This window comes from Sorex fumeus, unplaced genomic scaffold, assembly GCF_029834395.1.
Source record: "Sorex fumeus unplaced genomic scaffold, SorFum_2.1 ptg000111l, whole genome shotgun sequence".
Taxonomy (NCBI): Eukaryota; Metazoa; Chordata; class Mammalia; order Eulipotyphla; family Soricidae; genus Sorex; species Sorex fumeus.
The window spans coordinates 7,543,949-7,559,025 of NW_026606168.1; the positions used below are offsets into that span (position 1 = coordinate 7,543,949).

Sequence of the window (15,077 nt, forward strand, 5' to 3'; positions counted from 1 at the left end):
GGGTTGGACTTTGTGATGAGAATATCCAGTATGGTGGTGGGAAGGTATAATGGTTTTGGGATTGGTGTTTGAATATTAAATGTAATCAAATATTATGAACTACTTTATAAACATAAAATTAAATTTAAAAAATTAAAGGCATTATTTCATGCTTCTCCCATAATTTGTAAATGTCTGTTGAGTTGGAGAGATAGTACAGGTGGTAAGGCATTTGCTTTGCACATGGTTGCTTGGCTGCATCCTGGTTCAATCCTCAGCCCCGCATATGTTCTCTGGAGCACTAGCAGGAGTGATCCCTGGAGCACCAGCAGAGGTAAGCTCTGAGCACCATTGGGTGTGGCCCATAAAAACAAATGAATAAGTACATGATAGATCCAATCTTTTTATCACCAGTTGTCTATTACCAAAATCATCGATTTATAATTCTTCTGAAATTTCTTATACTTTACTGAAATGTGTTGGCTACAGTTTTGTTCTATTTAAATAACTTATAATAGATTCTCAAGGAAAGTAATAAAATTAAGATTTTTTACTTATATTTTGTAATATAGAATCTTATGAGATCATTATCCTCCCTTAGATGTAAGTCAACAGTTTCTTTTTGTTTTTTATCCTTTTGTTTCATTTTGTTTTGGGGGCCACACTTAGGAGTTACTCCTAGTTCTCAGAAATCGCTTCTAGGCTGGGCTTGAGGGACCATATATGATGCCAGGGATCAAACCCTGGTTAGTCACATGCAAGGAAAGTGCCCTATCCAATATACTATTGCTGCAACCCCAGCAATTCCTTTTTCTCCTTTTCAGTTCTTTATCATCACTGAATTATTTTTTTCCTAAGATAATTTCTTTTTAAATGTAGAGATTGAGGGAAGAAAGATACATGAGGCAGTATATCTTTTCAGTCATCTTTGGTCCAAAAAGTGTGAATGACAGTTACCTGAACTTAATACTTACGATTTCCAATCACAAAAGGTTTCTTCATCAGAAATATATTAAAAAGTATTAGGAGTGATGATGTCATTCAAGAAAGATCAGAGCTGAAAGAATTCTATTTTAACATGAAGTGCAGACGTTTCTGCATGTCACACACTCTGATTCTTGCAATATACAATCAATGACAAAGTATCCACACAAGACTTAAAAACTGGTCTATATATGGTTACAAAATATGCAATGCATGTGGGTAAAATACAACATTTGTAAGAAAATCTCAGCATTTAGCACAAATGTTCACTTGAATATTTAGTATAGTCCAATGATAGGATATGTATTTTAAAGTGGTTTGATGTGCTTTTCTGGTCCAGTTTCCAGAAGTGAACTTTGGGTAAAAGCCTGAGTATCAATTTATGCTCCTTTCCTCTTCCATATATATCTAGTCCTGGATGTAGCTTTTATTACTGTGCATAATTCTATGGTCTCTCTAAAACAGAGACCATAAGGTTGCATCTAGCAGTAATAATTTACCTATTATTGAAGAATAATAGCCTGCTTAGCTATAGTATGGATATATCACTATTTGCTTAAGTATTTGCCTGCAGAATGAATATCTTGGTTGTTTCCAGTTTAGAATAGTTTACTATGAACAAAACTGTAATGAACATTTCCTGTGTATATTTTCATATGAATGTAAATTTTCATTTTTTGGGGTTCTATATTGGTTTTATTTCCAAAAAAAGGAGAAAATTTCTTTGGAATATTCATAAATCAACAAAGGTTTACTATGAGCATAAGTTTTATTTCTCTGTGATCAATCTCATGTGTAGAATTTCTGGATATAATATTATCTGTGCATTTTCTTTTTGAATCAACCATCAAACTTTTTGAGAATGGCTGTAATATTTTGTGTTCTCACCAGGATATAATCTACTCCCTCCTCATTACTACCAGCATTATATGTGCATACAATCTACTTCCTCCTCCTTACTGCCAGCATTTAGCACTGTTGTCACTTCTCATTTTACCCATTCTGTTAGGCACGTGCTCAGACCTCACTGTGGTGTTAATTTGCATTTCCCTGTTGGCTGATGTTGGACATATTTTAAGTGCTTATTTCCCACCTATATAGCTACAGTGAAATGTCAGTTTGTAGTTTTTCCTATATTCTAGTTTCAATTCTTTTCACTACTGACTTTAAGCATTGTGGAGTTTTCCATATCAATTCTGGGAATTAGACCCTTATTGGATTAGGTGTTTTTCAAAATTATCTCCCAGTCTAAAATTTGTCCTTCATCCTCTTTCACAGAGCAAAATTCATAACTAGAAGCCACATATAAATGTGTGTGTATACATATATATGTATATATATTATATAGTTTTACTTTTAATGGACCATGTCAAGTGTAAAGCCCTTTGCTTAGCCCTATATCCTGAAGATTTTCTCCTGTGTCTTTTTTTCTTTTTCTTTTTTTAATTGAATCACTGTGAGACACACAGTCACAAAGTTTTCATGATCAGGTTTCAGTTATACAATGTTCTAACACCCACCTTTACACCAGTGTACATTTCCCACCACCAATGTCCCCAGTTTCCCTCCTGCCACTGCCTCCCCGCTCCCCCATTCTGCCTCTATGGTAGGCACTTTTCTTAATTCTCTCTCTCTCTCTCTCTCTCTCTCTCTCTCTCTCTCTCTGCTTTCGTGCATCATGGTTTGCAATACATACACTGAGAGGTCCTTTGCCCACTGTCAGCACACATCTTCCATCCAGAGAGATCCCTTCCAACTATCATTGTCATAATGGTCCCTTCTGTCTTCCAACTGCCCTCTCCCCCAGCCCTATTTAGGCATGCTTCCAACCATGGACAAATCCTCCTGGCCCTTTTTTCTACTGTCCTTGGGTGTTAGTCTCATACTGGTTTTGTTTTCATATCCCACACATGAGTGAAGTTATGTCTGTCTGTCTCTCTACTTCTGATTCATTTTACTCAGCCTGATATTCTCCACATCCATCCATTTATAAGCAAATTTCATTAATTCATATTTTCTAACCGCTGCATAGTATTCCATTGTGTAGATGTACCATAGTTTCTTTATCCAGTTGTCTGCTCTCAGGCACTCGGGTTGTTTCCAGATTCTGGTATGTGAACAGTGCATGCTTTTGGTGTAGGGGCAGTCATAGTAGGCCTTTGTGTTCATTCATAGTTCCTGGGTCCTACAATATACGAGGACGCTCAGACTCTCCAGATAGCTGTCCTGCAGTTCAGTCAGTCAGCGGACTCTGTCCCAGGGTCAGCCCAACCCGGTGCCTGGGTCTGCCTTCATCATAGCCTGAGGCCATGTGAGGACAGTCTTCACAGGATCCGGCTGAGAGACTCTCCCAAGCTTCTCCAGGAGTCGACCCAGTCCGTGGTAAGGTCTCCAGTTTCTCTTCCTATGTCTTTCTTTCTTTTTTTTTAATTTAATTTTTATTAGTGAAATACCATGAGGTACAGTTGTAGACTTACAAATTTTTGTGCTTGGGTTTTAATTATACAATGATCAAACACCCACCCCTCCACCAGTGCCCATTTCCCACCACCACGGATCCCAGTATCCCTCCCACCCCCCCATCTCCCCCATCCCACCCAGCCTCTGTGGCATGGCATTCCCATTTGTTCTCTCTCTCCTTTTGGGTGTTGTGGTTTGCAAAAGAGGCATTGAGTGGCAATCGTGTTTGGTCTTTTTTTCCCAAATGTTTAAGTTTTACATTTTACATGTAAATCTCTAGTTCATTTGCATTCACTCCTTTGATCCGGATGCTCAATTGTTCTAGTACCATTTGCAGAGACTACCCTTCATCCACTGGAGCAAATGTCCCAGCTCCTCTGGTGGAGTCACTTAGGGCGGGCTGAATCTCTCCTTTGCAGATCATCACATCATCATCATTTCTATGCAATTCCCCAAAGGCAGTCTTTCACACAGCTCTTTCTCCAATTCTTTTAATTTTTATTTAATTTTTGTTTGTGCGCCACACCAGGAGGTGCTCAGGGCCTACTCCTGGTCCTGAGCTCAGAGATTGTGCCTGCATTGATTTGGGAGTCCATATGGATTGATGGATACAACTTTGGTCAGTAGCATGCAAGGCAAGCACCCTTCTGCTATCCTATCTTTCCAGCCCACAGCTCTTTCCATTTCCATTGCTGCTCCCTTCCCTTCCCCCTTTAAGGGTCCCAGGGCTTAAGATTCTCCCTTAGGGTCACCCCACTGTCTGCTCACACCTTTGGAAAACGTCTCTTTATGAACTCTTCTCTAATTACCTCATTTAAAGGAGACATCTGTTTCATGTCAGAACCTGATACATCGTACAATGATAAGAGGCCCAAATCCCAAACATCAGGCATAGGCTCTCATTTGTCACAAAGCAATAATCATTTATTTTTTTTGAAAAATGTTTTACAGGTTTTTATAAGCAAATGAATTTCCACTTGAAGACAAAGATAAGTGTGTCATTGAAATAGCATGCAAGCAAATTTTCTGTTGTTGCTTCATTGTGTTTTGTGTTCATAGTATTTTGAAGCACAGTATTTGCCCAACTACTATACCATTGTAGTCAAATACTGATTATCCCTACGTACTTCTCACATTTTTAATACTCTCAGTTTCAATTTTTATAGGAATTTTTTTGTTTGCTACCCATTTAGCATTCTATTCAGTGAGACTAAACCACAGCTCTGTTTTTGTCTCTGATCACGGTCTCTTACCATAAGTATCTATGGTCTATACCCAAAGCAATCCCCTTGATGAGGACAGATAGTCAAGAATTAGGGCATATTAAAAATTCATGGAAAATGCATTATTTCCTAGTTGTATACAAGGAAACAAACATATCTAAGAAATTAAATACACTAGAAGTAAAATAGAGCCATAAGCCTTAACATAAAAATATTAAAGATGACTGTGCTTTGATTTTCAATGATTTCTATGCAAAGAAGTTTCCCATGTTTTATTTAAATCCTAGCAAATCTGTCAACATTGCAAACAGTAAGTTGTATCTACTTAGCCAAAATGAAATGGAGTTAAGGCAACTGTCCAAATAATTCAGAAAAACAAACAAAAGCCTTCTCAAATCACGGCTGTATCTCTATATGAAAGTGAAGTAAAGTACTGAAACCCTTTACAGTTACTCAAAACAAACAAATCCACTTCTCCTGTAATTACTTCTATTTTTCCAAAATATCCACGCTTTGACTGAAAAGCTTCAGGCATCCATTATCTGATCTCAGATGTTCCATTCATTCTGGAATACAGATATAGACTAAAGTGGGCAGGGGGGGATAGAATTTTTCACCTTAATTATATAGACATTCATTCCAAACAAAGAGAGAACTTGTTTTTAGAGATACACCATGTTATGACTAAAATAAACCTCTGATTTCCTCTAGCCCAGCCTACTTGTTTTTCCCTTTGAGTTTTTGTTTGTTTGTTTGTTTGTTTGTTTGTTTTGGGTTTTGTCTATTTGTTTGTTTTGGGGCCCACCAAAAAGTGGGGTCACTCTGTACTAAGGAACTACTCCTGGCAGTGCTCTGGGAACCATATGGGATGAATCCCAGAACCTGTCTGAGCATGCAAGGCAAGCACTCTACATGCTATACTATCATTCCAGCCCCTAGTTTGCTTACTTTATAAACAAGGAAAGTGGGGTCCAGATAGTGGTCTGCAACTTGTCTAAGGTCACACTAATGTGCCCCAATTTAACACTTTTCTCTCTGTTGCATTTAATGACCAGTTTTCATTTACCAAGCTTCCATTTATCACAGGGGGCAAACTGTGCTAAGTGATTTGTTCAGTATGTTTTCTCTCTTCTGCTCTTTGTCTGATAACATCTGGAAAGGGCACTCGGGTACAGGTAGGCAAGGGATTGAGATTCAGTCAGAGCCAGTCAACAGGATTTCTCCCCATACATTCACATAAATTCTGCACTTAAATGAGAATGAAACCAATCTGAACACTGTATGTGAAGGACAATGGTTTCTATGATTTTAAATCCATGGTGGGGTGGGAGTGATAGGGTGAGAAGGAGGGAAAAATAAGATTAAATTAGAAATGACAGATTCATTTGGCTTTTTCAGTATGTTACATGCTGCATACAGAACATCCAGATAGCCAACTCTGGGCAGCACCAAGTCAAGAATTTGTACCTAAATCCTTTAACAAGCAAGTGGACAGATCCATGAAACAGACCAATGTTCTCAGTGGTTCTGAGCCCACTGACACAGGCATAGTCCGAATTTGATGTCAACTTTATTTTTAACATTGCAGTGAACATGCTACTAAACAGAAAATGTACTAAAATCAATAACTATCAAGCAAATTGCTTCTTATTTTTGTAACAAGAGAAGACTTTTTGGCAAATGGTTCTGTAGTTATAGAACATGAAGACACTTAGAACTAATCTTCCCCAATATGAAAATGTCCCCAAAGGTTAAAAGGCACATACCACTGCCCCGGCAGTTCGCTCAAGTTGTCTTTAGCATGAGAAATTTTAATTGTGCTTTTTAGCTTGTTATCAACACAATATGGCCCTTTAAAAAAGTGACATCCGTGCTCATGTTTAACTTCTCTTCACATGGATGAATCCGTGTCCCCCTAATCTGATGTGCACTTTCTCAAAATGAATTTCTGTTAGCTCTTTGTTTTATAAAAGACCCAGTTCATGAGGATCTTGGAAAGATGCACTTCACAGCCTGAGATCTATCTTATCTAGAAACCAAACTGGAACTACCCCTTGTGTCCTTCCACAAAAGCCATTTCTTGAAATGTCAGCAGGATGGAACAGCCATGGTGTCAGTTGCTCAAATGCATAAGTCCTGGATTATTACTTTTTCTTACTGGTTGCTTGAGACTCACTTCGCTTCCAGAAGAGATGATTGGCAGACTATTATCCATGTGATAGCGGATAAGATGGCCAACATTATCAAAAACATGGTCCTTGGTCCTTACCTTGAAAAGAAGAGCAGACATGGGTTGGGTTTAATGATAATACTTCTCCTGACATAAGCGAGTATATGCAAAAATGCAACCCTGAGGGCAATAGTGAGATATTTTGTTGAATGAAGCAAAGAAACAGGATGGGAAGTAGCTCAGGAGTGGAGCACATGACTCATGCTTGGAACCACCAAAAAAGGCTGATGGTGGTATTTTTTTGATGGGTATCCTTCAGTTTTCTCATTCTCTCTTAGCAACCATCCTTCTATTTAGAAAAATAATTAGAACTTGTCACCTGATCTGAATTTTCAGTTGACCAATTTTCCATGCTACTACCGGTGGATCTATCCTATAATGTCACCATTCCTATAACTATTTAAATGGGTTGTAGAGAAGCCAGAATTCCACCACATTTTAATCCCAACTAGCGGAGTGCTTCTGTGACATCCTGCCTTTGTAGGAAGCAGGACCTTCTGAGTTTAACCTCTCCCGGGACAAATTCTGTTCCACAAAGAAGCAGCTTCAGACCTCTCTCATAAGTTTTTGTCTCTCCTTCCTGCAAATGTCACAGGAGCTAATTCATTTCATGAGCCTAAGATGCTGCTCTCTCTCAGACTCCACTGAATAGGTGGCCTGGCACATGCTCCTGTTTGCAAGAGAACGAAAAAGCACAGCCAACAGTGTTTTGTAACACCACCATCCCTCCATGAGGGGCTCTGTTCTATATATACACATGACATCCACACACTGATTGGAATAATGGGCCAAATTTGATATGGACTCAGACATAGATAATGCCATTGTGACTATGTTTATCACATTTCTTGATCTGGATCACTCTATTGTAGCTACAAAAGAGGGTAGTTGGTTCCTTGGATACACTCAGAGGATTACGAGGGAAAGGGCACATGGTCTCCAACTTACTCTCAAATGGGTACAGTCCTTGAAGAGAAGTCTTATCTCCTGCAGCTCATCCCCAGGCCACATCAAATCCGCCCTGCCAGCCTGTGTTCTTAATCCCAACTCCCTTTGCTTTCTGTGTCCCGGGTCTCCTGCCTCAGTTTGGGCTCACTCTCATGAGCATTATTTGATAGGGAGTTTATAGCTACAGAAAACAGTGCTCAGGGCTTACTCCTGACTCTGGGTTCAGGGATCACTCTTGGTAGGGCTCAGGCAGCCCTATGGAGTGTCAGGGAGAGAACCTGGGCTGGCTGAGTAGAAGGCAGACGCCGTACCACTGCCCTATCTCTCTGGCCCTCACATTAGCTTCTAATAGAAGCGCCTAATTACTTTCTCTGTCCTTGGTCTTTCCCTTTCTTTCCACCTGATCCTACAAAAAATGTTATATTAATCTCCCTAGTGCAAGAGATCACAAACCAGCCACTCTGGCTACATGCACCAGGAGATATTTTCAATCAGCTTGAGAGAGACCCGGGGGTAAGGCAGAAGCGACACAAAAAATGTTCTGGTATTTTGTATTTAAAACGGGGAAGGTTGGAGAGGTAACTCAAAGGGCGAAGCACATGCCTTAATGCAGGAAGGCTGGATTCGATCCCAACACCACATGCTCCCATGAACACTGCAGGAGAAACCCCAAACATAGAAATAGGAGAAAGCCTAAAAATAATTCATATAAAATTTCACATAAAAATATGGCTTTATGGGTTCCTTGGAAAGATCAACTCTGAGTGAGGGCAGTTGACAGGAGCGAAGCAGAGGTCACTGCCCTTCACAGTGAGTCACAGCCACCTGCATACTGTGTGTTTGGTCTCCTGCCCAGATTCAACACACTGTTACAAGGGCCTGCTGTTAATCCTCACATATTTGTAAACTTCTCAGTTTTTCCTACTACTAATATCTAGTTTCATTCACTATAACAAGAAAAGTTATCTAAGGACCAGAGAGATAGTACAGGGACTCTCTTGCAAGTAGGTTAAGGACCTCTCTTGCATGTAGCTACTCCAATTTTGCCCTAGCACTGCATAGGATTCTCTGAGTACCACCAAGAGTGATCCCTGAGCACAGAACCAAGAGTAAGCTCTGTTTATAGGAAAGGAAGGAGGGAGGGAAAGAGGGAGGGAAGGAGGGATGGAGGGAGGAAGGCAGCAGGGAAGAGAGGGAAGGAGAGAGATAGAAAAGGAGGGAGGAAGAAAAAAGAAACAAAGAAAGAGAAAGAAGGAAAGAAAGAAAGAAAGAAAGAAAGAAAGAAAGAAAGAAAGAAGGAAGAAAAAGGAAGGAAGAAAGAAGAAACAAAGAAAGGGAGAAAGAAAGAAAAAGAAAGAAACAAAGAAAGAAAGAAAAAAGAAAGAAGAAACAGAGAAAGAAAGGAAGAGAACGAAAAGAGAAAGAAAGAGAGAAAGAAAGAAAGATACATGGCACAATTGCAACCTCGAATTTATTAAAACTGGTTCGGAAGGGGGCCATAGACATAGTGCAAGATTTAGGCATTTGCCTTTCACATGGCTGACCCAGGTTTGCTGCTGTGGTTTCCTGAGCATTACCAGAATCGGTCCCTGAGCACCGCTGAGTGTGGCCCAAAAACCAAACCAAACCAAACCAAAATAATTAAAAAAAAAAAACACTCATTATCGCCTGACATGCTATGACGGTATTTATGACATAGTTGTGACTATTCCAAGTCTTATTTCCAATGACTTTGATCATTTCTTCTGTTTTACAGTCAGTTAAACTCCTGGTACTAAGATGGTTGAGCTGGCTTTCGGGCTATTTTGAACTCTCCAAAGCACTGCAGAAATTCTACTCAGTTTAATAGATGTGGTTATTTTGAATGCTTTGTCACACAAATCCTACATTTCCACTTCTCGAGGATCAGATTCTGGATCTGGCCTTAAATAGGAAAAACGTTCAGCAGTCAGGCAGAGTAGTGATCTCGGGGACCTCAAACCTCTTCTCAGATCTGTGGCTGGGAGAACCTTGAGCATTTTGGTGCCAGGTACCTCGATCTCTAGCTCCCTCTGGTGTCTCTCCGTATACTGCAGACTCTCCGGGGCTAAGGCAGGCCTCTCTTACCTACCTGCCCTTGTTCACAACGTCTGCCCCAGATATTTCTTATTGGTTCCCTGAGACTGAAAAAGGTACAAGGTCCCTGGACATCGGTCTGAAACACAGAGCAAGTAAATATCTGCTGCACTCAATGCCCCCTCTCAATATTCTTTCTGTTTTGTTTTTGCTTGGAGTGGCCACACCCAGCAGTGCTCCGGGGTTATTCCTGGCTCTGCACTCAGGGATTACTCTTGGTGGTGCTCAGGGACCCGTATGTTGTGCTAGGGATCAAACCCAGGGCAGCAGTGTGCAAGGCAAGTGCCCTACCTGCTGTTACTATCTGTCCCCTGACTCGATGCCATTTTACTGTCCTCTCTGCTCCTGTGATTCTTTCCTTGTGCTCCCTTTGGGGAAGGGCGTTGGGTCACACCTGACAGTGTCAGGGGCTATTCTTGGTGGTGCTCAGGGACTATATGCAAGGCAAGCTCCTTGACTCCATGTGCTTTATCTCTGGCCTCCCACGCTCCCCTTTTTAAATTTTTCCCTCGTCCAGGACTCATCTTACACCTCAAACCTGCAAAAAGCTTTCTCAGCTGCCTTAGCCGGAGCCACTTCTCTTACTCTGAGAAACAACTTAATGCTTCGGTCAGACTATTTTTATGTCATCAATCCTTAGTTTACAATGATTGAAGCATCTGTTCATGAAATTAAGCTGTTAGAGTAAGGGCTCTGTATGTGATGGCGAGGAACTGTCAGCTGAGATTCCCCATAGCTCATGGAGCACTGAATTCACAGAGCTGAACTGAGACAGGCAGAAAGAGGCTGTCCTCTCCTGATCCCCTGCGGGGCTCCATGCAAACCCTCTCGCTCACCTCGACTGAGCATTTTCTGCTCCAATAATAGGGTCAAGGGGGAAAAATCAGTGCTCTCTCTTGGGCTAGAGAGCTAGTACAGCAGGTAGGGCACTTGCCTTGCATGTGGCTGATCCGGGTTCAATCCCCAGTACCCCATATGGTCTTCTGTGCACCATAATTTCTGAGTGTAGAGTCAGGACTAACTCCTGGGCACTGGTGGGTGGTACAATACCAAAAAAATACATACATCAATATATAATATATATTATATTTGTTTTTGTTTTGCTTTTTGGGTCACACTCAGTGATGCACATGGGTTACTCCTGGCTCATGTACTCAGGAATTACTCCTGGCGGTGCTCGGGGAACCATATGGGATGCTGGGTATTGAACCCAGGTCGCCTGCATGCAAGGCAATCACCCTACCCGCTGTGCTATTGTTCCAGCCCCCATATTAGAATTTTGTCTTGAACATCCCTCAATATCAGAGAGTGGATGCATCCCTCTGAGCAATTTCATCACCCATCCTTGGAAGGCAGCACTGGGGGCTTTGATACCTTGCCTTCAGGATCCACCAGGAGAAGATGTTTGGCCTGGCCTCCCTGCAGCCCACTCAGCACATACTGGCCAGGGGACGTTGCACTTTCTCGAACCAGAAAGTCTCCATCCTTTACCAAGAGGCTCTCTGCCGCCTTCCTGCTCAGCTTGCCGTGGTAACACTCTTCGCTCCGCAGCTGCTGCTGAATATGTGGCGAAGGATGTGAGCTGGCAGGCTGAGCCTGGGCACCCGGCTGAACGGTTTCTGGTGTCTCTGTAGGCAAAACACACAGACGGCATCATCAGGCTACCTCCTCATCCACCCATGCATCCATTCATCAACTCTTTCACTCAGCAAATAATCTTGCAGCCCTACTATATGCAGGGCTGTGTCTAAATAATACTGTTTCTGGAACAAGTGTGGTTTTTGTTTCCAGAACTTTGAACAGACTCTAATTTAATGGCAGATCTAAACATTGCCCTTGGCTTCTGTTACCAGGAATGGCTTGCCCAGGTGCAGTGGTTTTCCTTACGGATGAGAAATGGAACCAACCCCTGAGAACTGCTTTTATAACGACAGAGAGAGGCTCTTTATGTCTCCGGGGCTCTGAGTTGCAGGGAAAAAAAGAGGCTTATGTTGTAACTGGATCACAGGTAACTTCTAAATTGACCCCAAGTTCTTTGAAAATGCCTACAGTAACTTTAAGCTGTGCATTTAACATTTGCTAGGCAAGCGGTGGGCGGGGAGGGGGGTGTTGAACCACACCCAGCAATGTTCAGGAATGACTCCTGGTGGCGCTCGGGGGACCATATGGGATGCCAGGGATGAAACCTGGGTCGGCCATATCCAGGGCAAGCTCCTTACCCACTGTACTATCCCTCTGGCCTTCCATTTAACATTGTAAGAACAAAAATTAATTAATGTGCTTCTAAAGATGCTTCTGACTCAAGACTTCAAAACTGTGCAGAGCCTCAGAGCATTCCTATAAAATTGTCCCTCTGTTGTTTGTTTCCTCCATCTGCCTGGACAACAAGGAATGGACCAGGTGAGAGAAGACAAGATGAGAGGGAGACACTGCCTGAGTACTCCCGTGGACCCTGCGGAGGAAGTGTGATCCAGAGTCAAGAGCACCGGAAATGCGATGGGATGTTCAGATCGCACTTAGTATGACTGATATTCAGAGTTATAATATTCTGCAGATCCCATTTACAAACTATAACAGGCACAGCTAGGAGCTATAGTTGTTGTTGTTGTTTTGCTTTTTGGGCTATACCTGGCGATGCACAGGAGTTCCTCCTGGCTCATGCACTCAGGAATTACTCCTGGCAGTTTTCAGGGGACCATATGGGATGCTGGGAATAGAACCCGGGTCAGCTGCATGCAAGGCAAATGCCCTACCTGCTGTATTATTGCACCAGCCCCTAGGAGCTATATTTTTTTATTGGGCTGGAGGGCTACCTGGTGGTTCACAAGGGCTATTTCTGACTCTGTGCCTGTGAGAGACCCCTGACAATATTTGGAGGATTGACTTTACGCAGTGCCAGGGATCAATCTGGATTTGCTGCACTTGGGTAAATGCCTTGCCTCTGGTGCCAGAGGTAAGTTTCTCATAAGTAGAGATCTCCAGCCCCCGTTGCTCTATACACATTCTCCCATTAGCTCTCATAGTTAGACAGGGAAGAAATGAGCCTTAGAACTGTTAAATGTCTAGGGTGCTGTACTGATAGCACAGCGGGTAGGGCATTTGCCTTGCATGCACTGACTCGGGTTGGATTCCCAGCATATGGTTCCCTGAGCACTGCTAGGAGTGATTCCTGAGTGCAAAGCCAAGAGTAACTCCTGTGCATTGCCGGGTGTGACCCAAAAAGAAAAAAAAAAGTTAAATGACCAATCCAAAATCACACTACTACGCTGTTGTCAATCTGGGATTTGAAGTGAAATCTGACTTCAAAACCCATACTCTAAAACCCTCGTCATGGAAGAAAAGTCTTTCTGTCTTCAAAACTGGTGCATCTACTTCACCTTTTGTGTTGAATTGAAGTTTAGGTGACATGGATGCAGTAGTGTTACTACTGGTTTTGGCGTACAAAGTTATTGCATCTTCACCTCCGCTGAAGTGCCCAAGACCCTCCACCACTGTCCCACTGTGTCACTTCTACTTTGCCTCTTCCTTCCTCCTCTCCTGCCCCCACTGATTGGTAATCTCAATCTTATAATCAAAAGCCAAGGGTTTACCATCACTCAATATTTTCTATTCACTTATTTTGTCCCTCTGTTTTCACAGATGAATGAGATCCTCCAGTATTTGTTCTTCTTTTATTTCACTTAAACACGATGCCCTCCAGTTCCATCCACTGGAACTGTGTGATCTAGAGTCAAGAGCACGGAAATGTGACAGAATGTTCAGGTAGAACTGAGTATGACTGACATTTACAGTGATAATATTCTGCAGATCCCTTTACAAAGTATAACAGGTCTAGCTCAGAGCTTTTTTTTGGGGGTTGGGGTGAAGGGCTGTTGCCATTATACTCGGTGGTGCTCAAGTGCTAATTCCCTGGCTTTGTGTTGCAGGAAACTATGAGATTTCCTCTTTCATTATGGCTGCATAGTATTCCATTGTGTACAGATATTGTGTACATTCTTTACCCATTCATTTATCATGGAATATTTGAGTTGCTACCATATCGTGGCTATTGTGCCAAGCACTCAATGAATAAAGGCATACATATATCTTTTCCAGTTAATATTTTCTGTATTCTTGGGGGTAGGTGACAAGAAGTGGAATGACTGGGTCATACTGAAGCTCTGTTTTTGAGATATCTTAATACAGTTTTCCCATAGAGACTGAACCAGATGTCATTCTCACCAACAGTAAGTGAGGGTTCCTTTTTTACCACATCCCTGTCAACTCTGCCTATTTCCTGTATTTTTGATGTTGGCTGTTTTCACTTATGTGAGATAGATGTTGTTTTGATTTGCATTTCCCTAATAACAAGTGACTTTGGAATATAGACAAAAGCCTCTGATAGTAGTTAGCAAAGCTATCAGGAGTAGGAACACAAAATTCTTTTTTTTTTTTTGGTTCACACCAGGTAATGCTCAGGTGTTACTCCTGCTTCTGCATTCACTCCTGGTGGTATGTGGGGGGCCATATGGGATACTGGGGATAGAACTGTGTTGAACTGATAGAACTAGGTTGTCTGTGTGCAAGGAAAATGTCCTATCCACTGTACTATCTCTCCGACCCCAGTAAGTAACATAAAATTCTTACGTCAGAAACCAGGCAAAGGTTTATGTCTAATAACAGAAATCAAATCTTTTCCCCTTTATTTCTTTATTCTATTATTTTACTTAATCACCATGAATTACCAAATTATTTATGATTGCGTTTCAGGCTTATAGAGTTTCAACACCAATCCCTTCACCAGTGCCCACTTCCCTCAGATATTCCCAGCCCCATCCTCCCTCCCCACCCCGTTTCCCTCCCATCCACCAGTCTGCCTCTATGAGAGGTGATTTTCAAAGAGAGAAAAAACTTCTGGCACCAAATTTACAGTACTGCTACTGACAGGGTTTCAACGCTCAACTCCCCCTCCTCCTCCGGGTTGCGTACTTCTCTCCATCACTGTTGTAGTTTCTTCCCTGTTCTATCTCTTTAACTCCCCTACTTCCTATGGAAGACCAGTTCTCAAGTTCTTTGTTTCCATTGTCTTTGGGCATTTATTCCACCATTATGTTCCTGTCTATTTTTTTAATGCAAAGAATCTTTTACATAGGAATTTG

General features: G+C 41.8%; 1 protein-coding gene across 1 annotated transcript in view; it reads right to left on the bottom strand.

The window, feature by feature from the left end:
* Positions 1 to 5,974: 5,974 nt before the first annotated feature.
* Positions 5,975 to 15,077, bottom strand: part of SHC4 (SHC adaptor protein 4) — a 138,964-nt gene continuing 129,861 nt past the window's right edge. Inside the window, exons 10-11 of the mRNA XM_056135420.1 lie at positions 11,314 to 11,567; positions 5,975 to 6,915 (exon numbers count right to left, since the gene is read on the bottom strand). Of these exons, the coding sequence (XP_055991395.1) occupies positions 6,760 to 6,915; positions 11,314 to 11,567 (410 nt within the window). The 3' untranslated portion in view covers positions 5,975 to 6,759. The remainder of the gene's footprint in view (positions 6,916 to 11,313; positions 11,568 to 15,077) is intronic.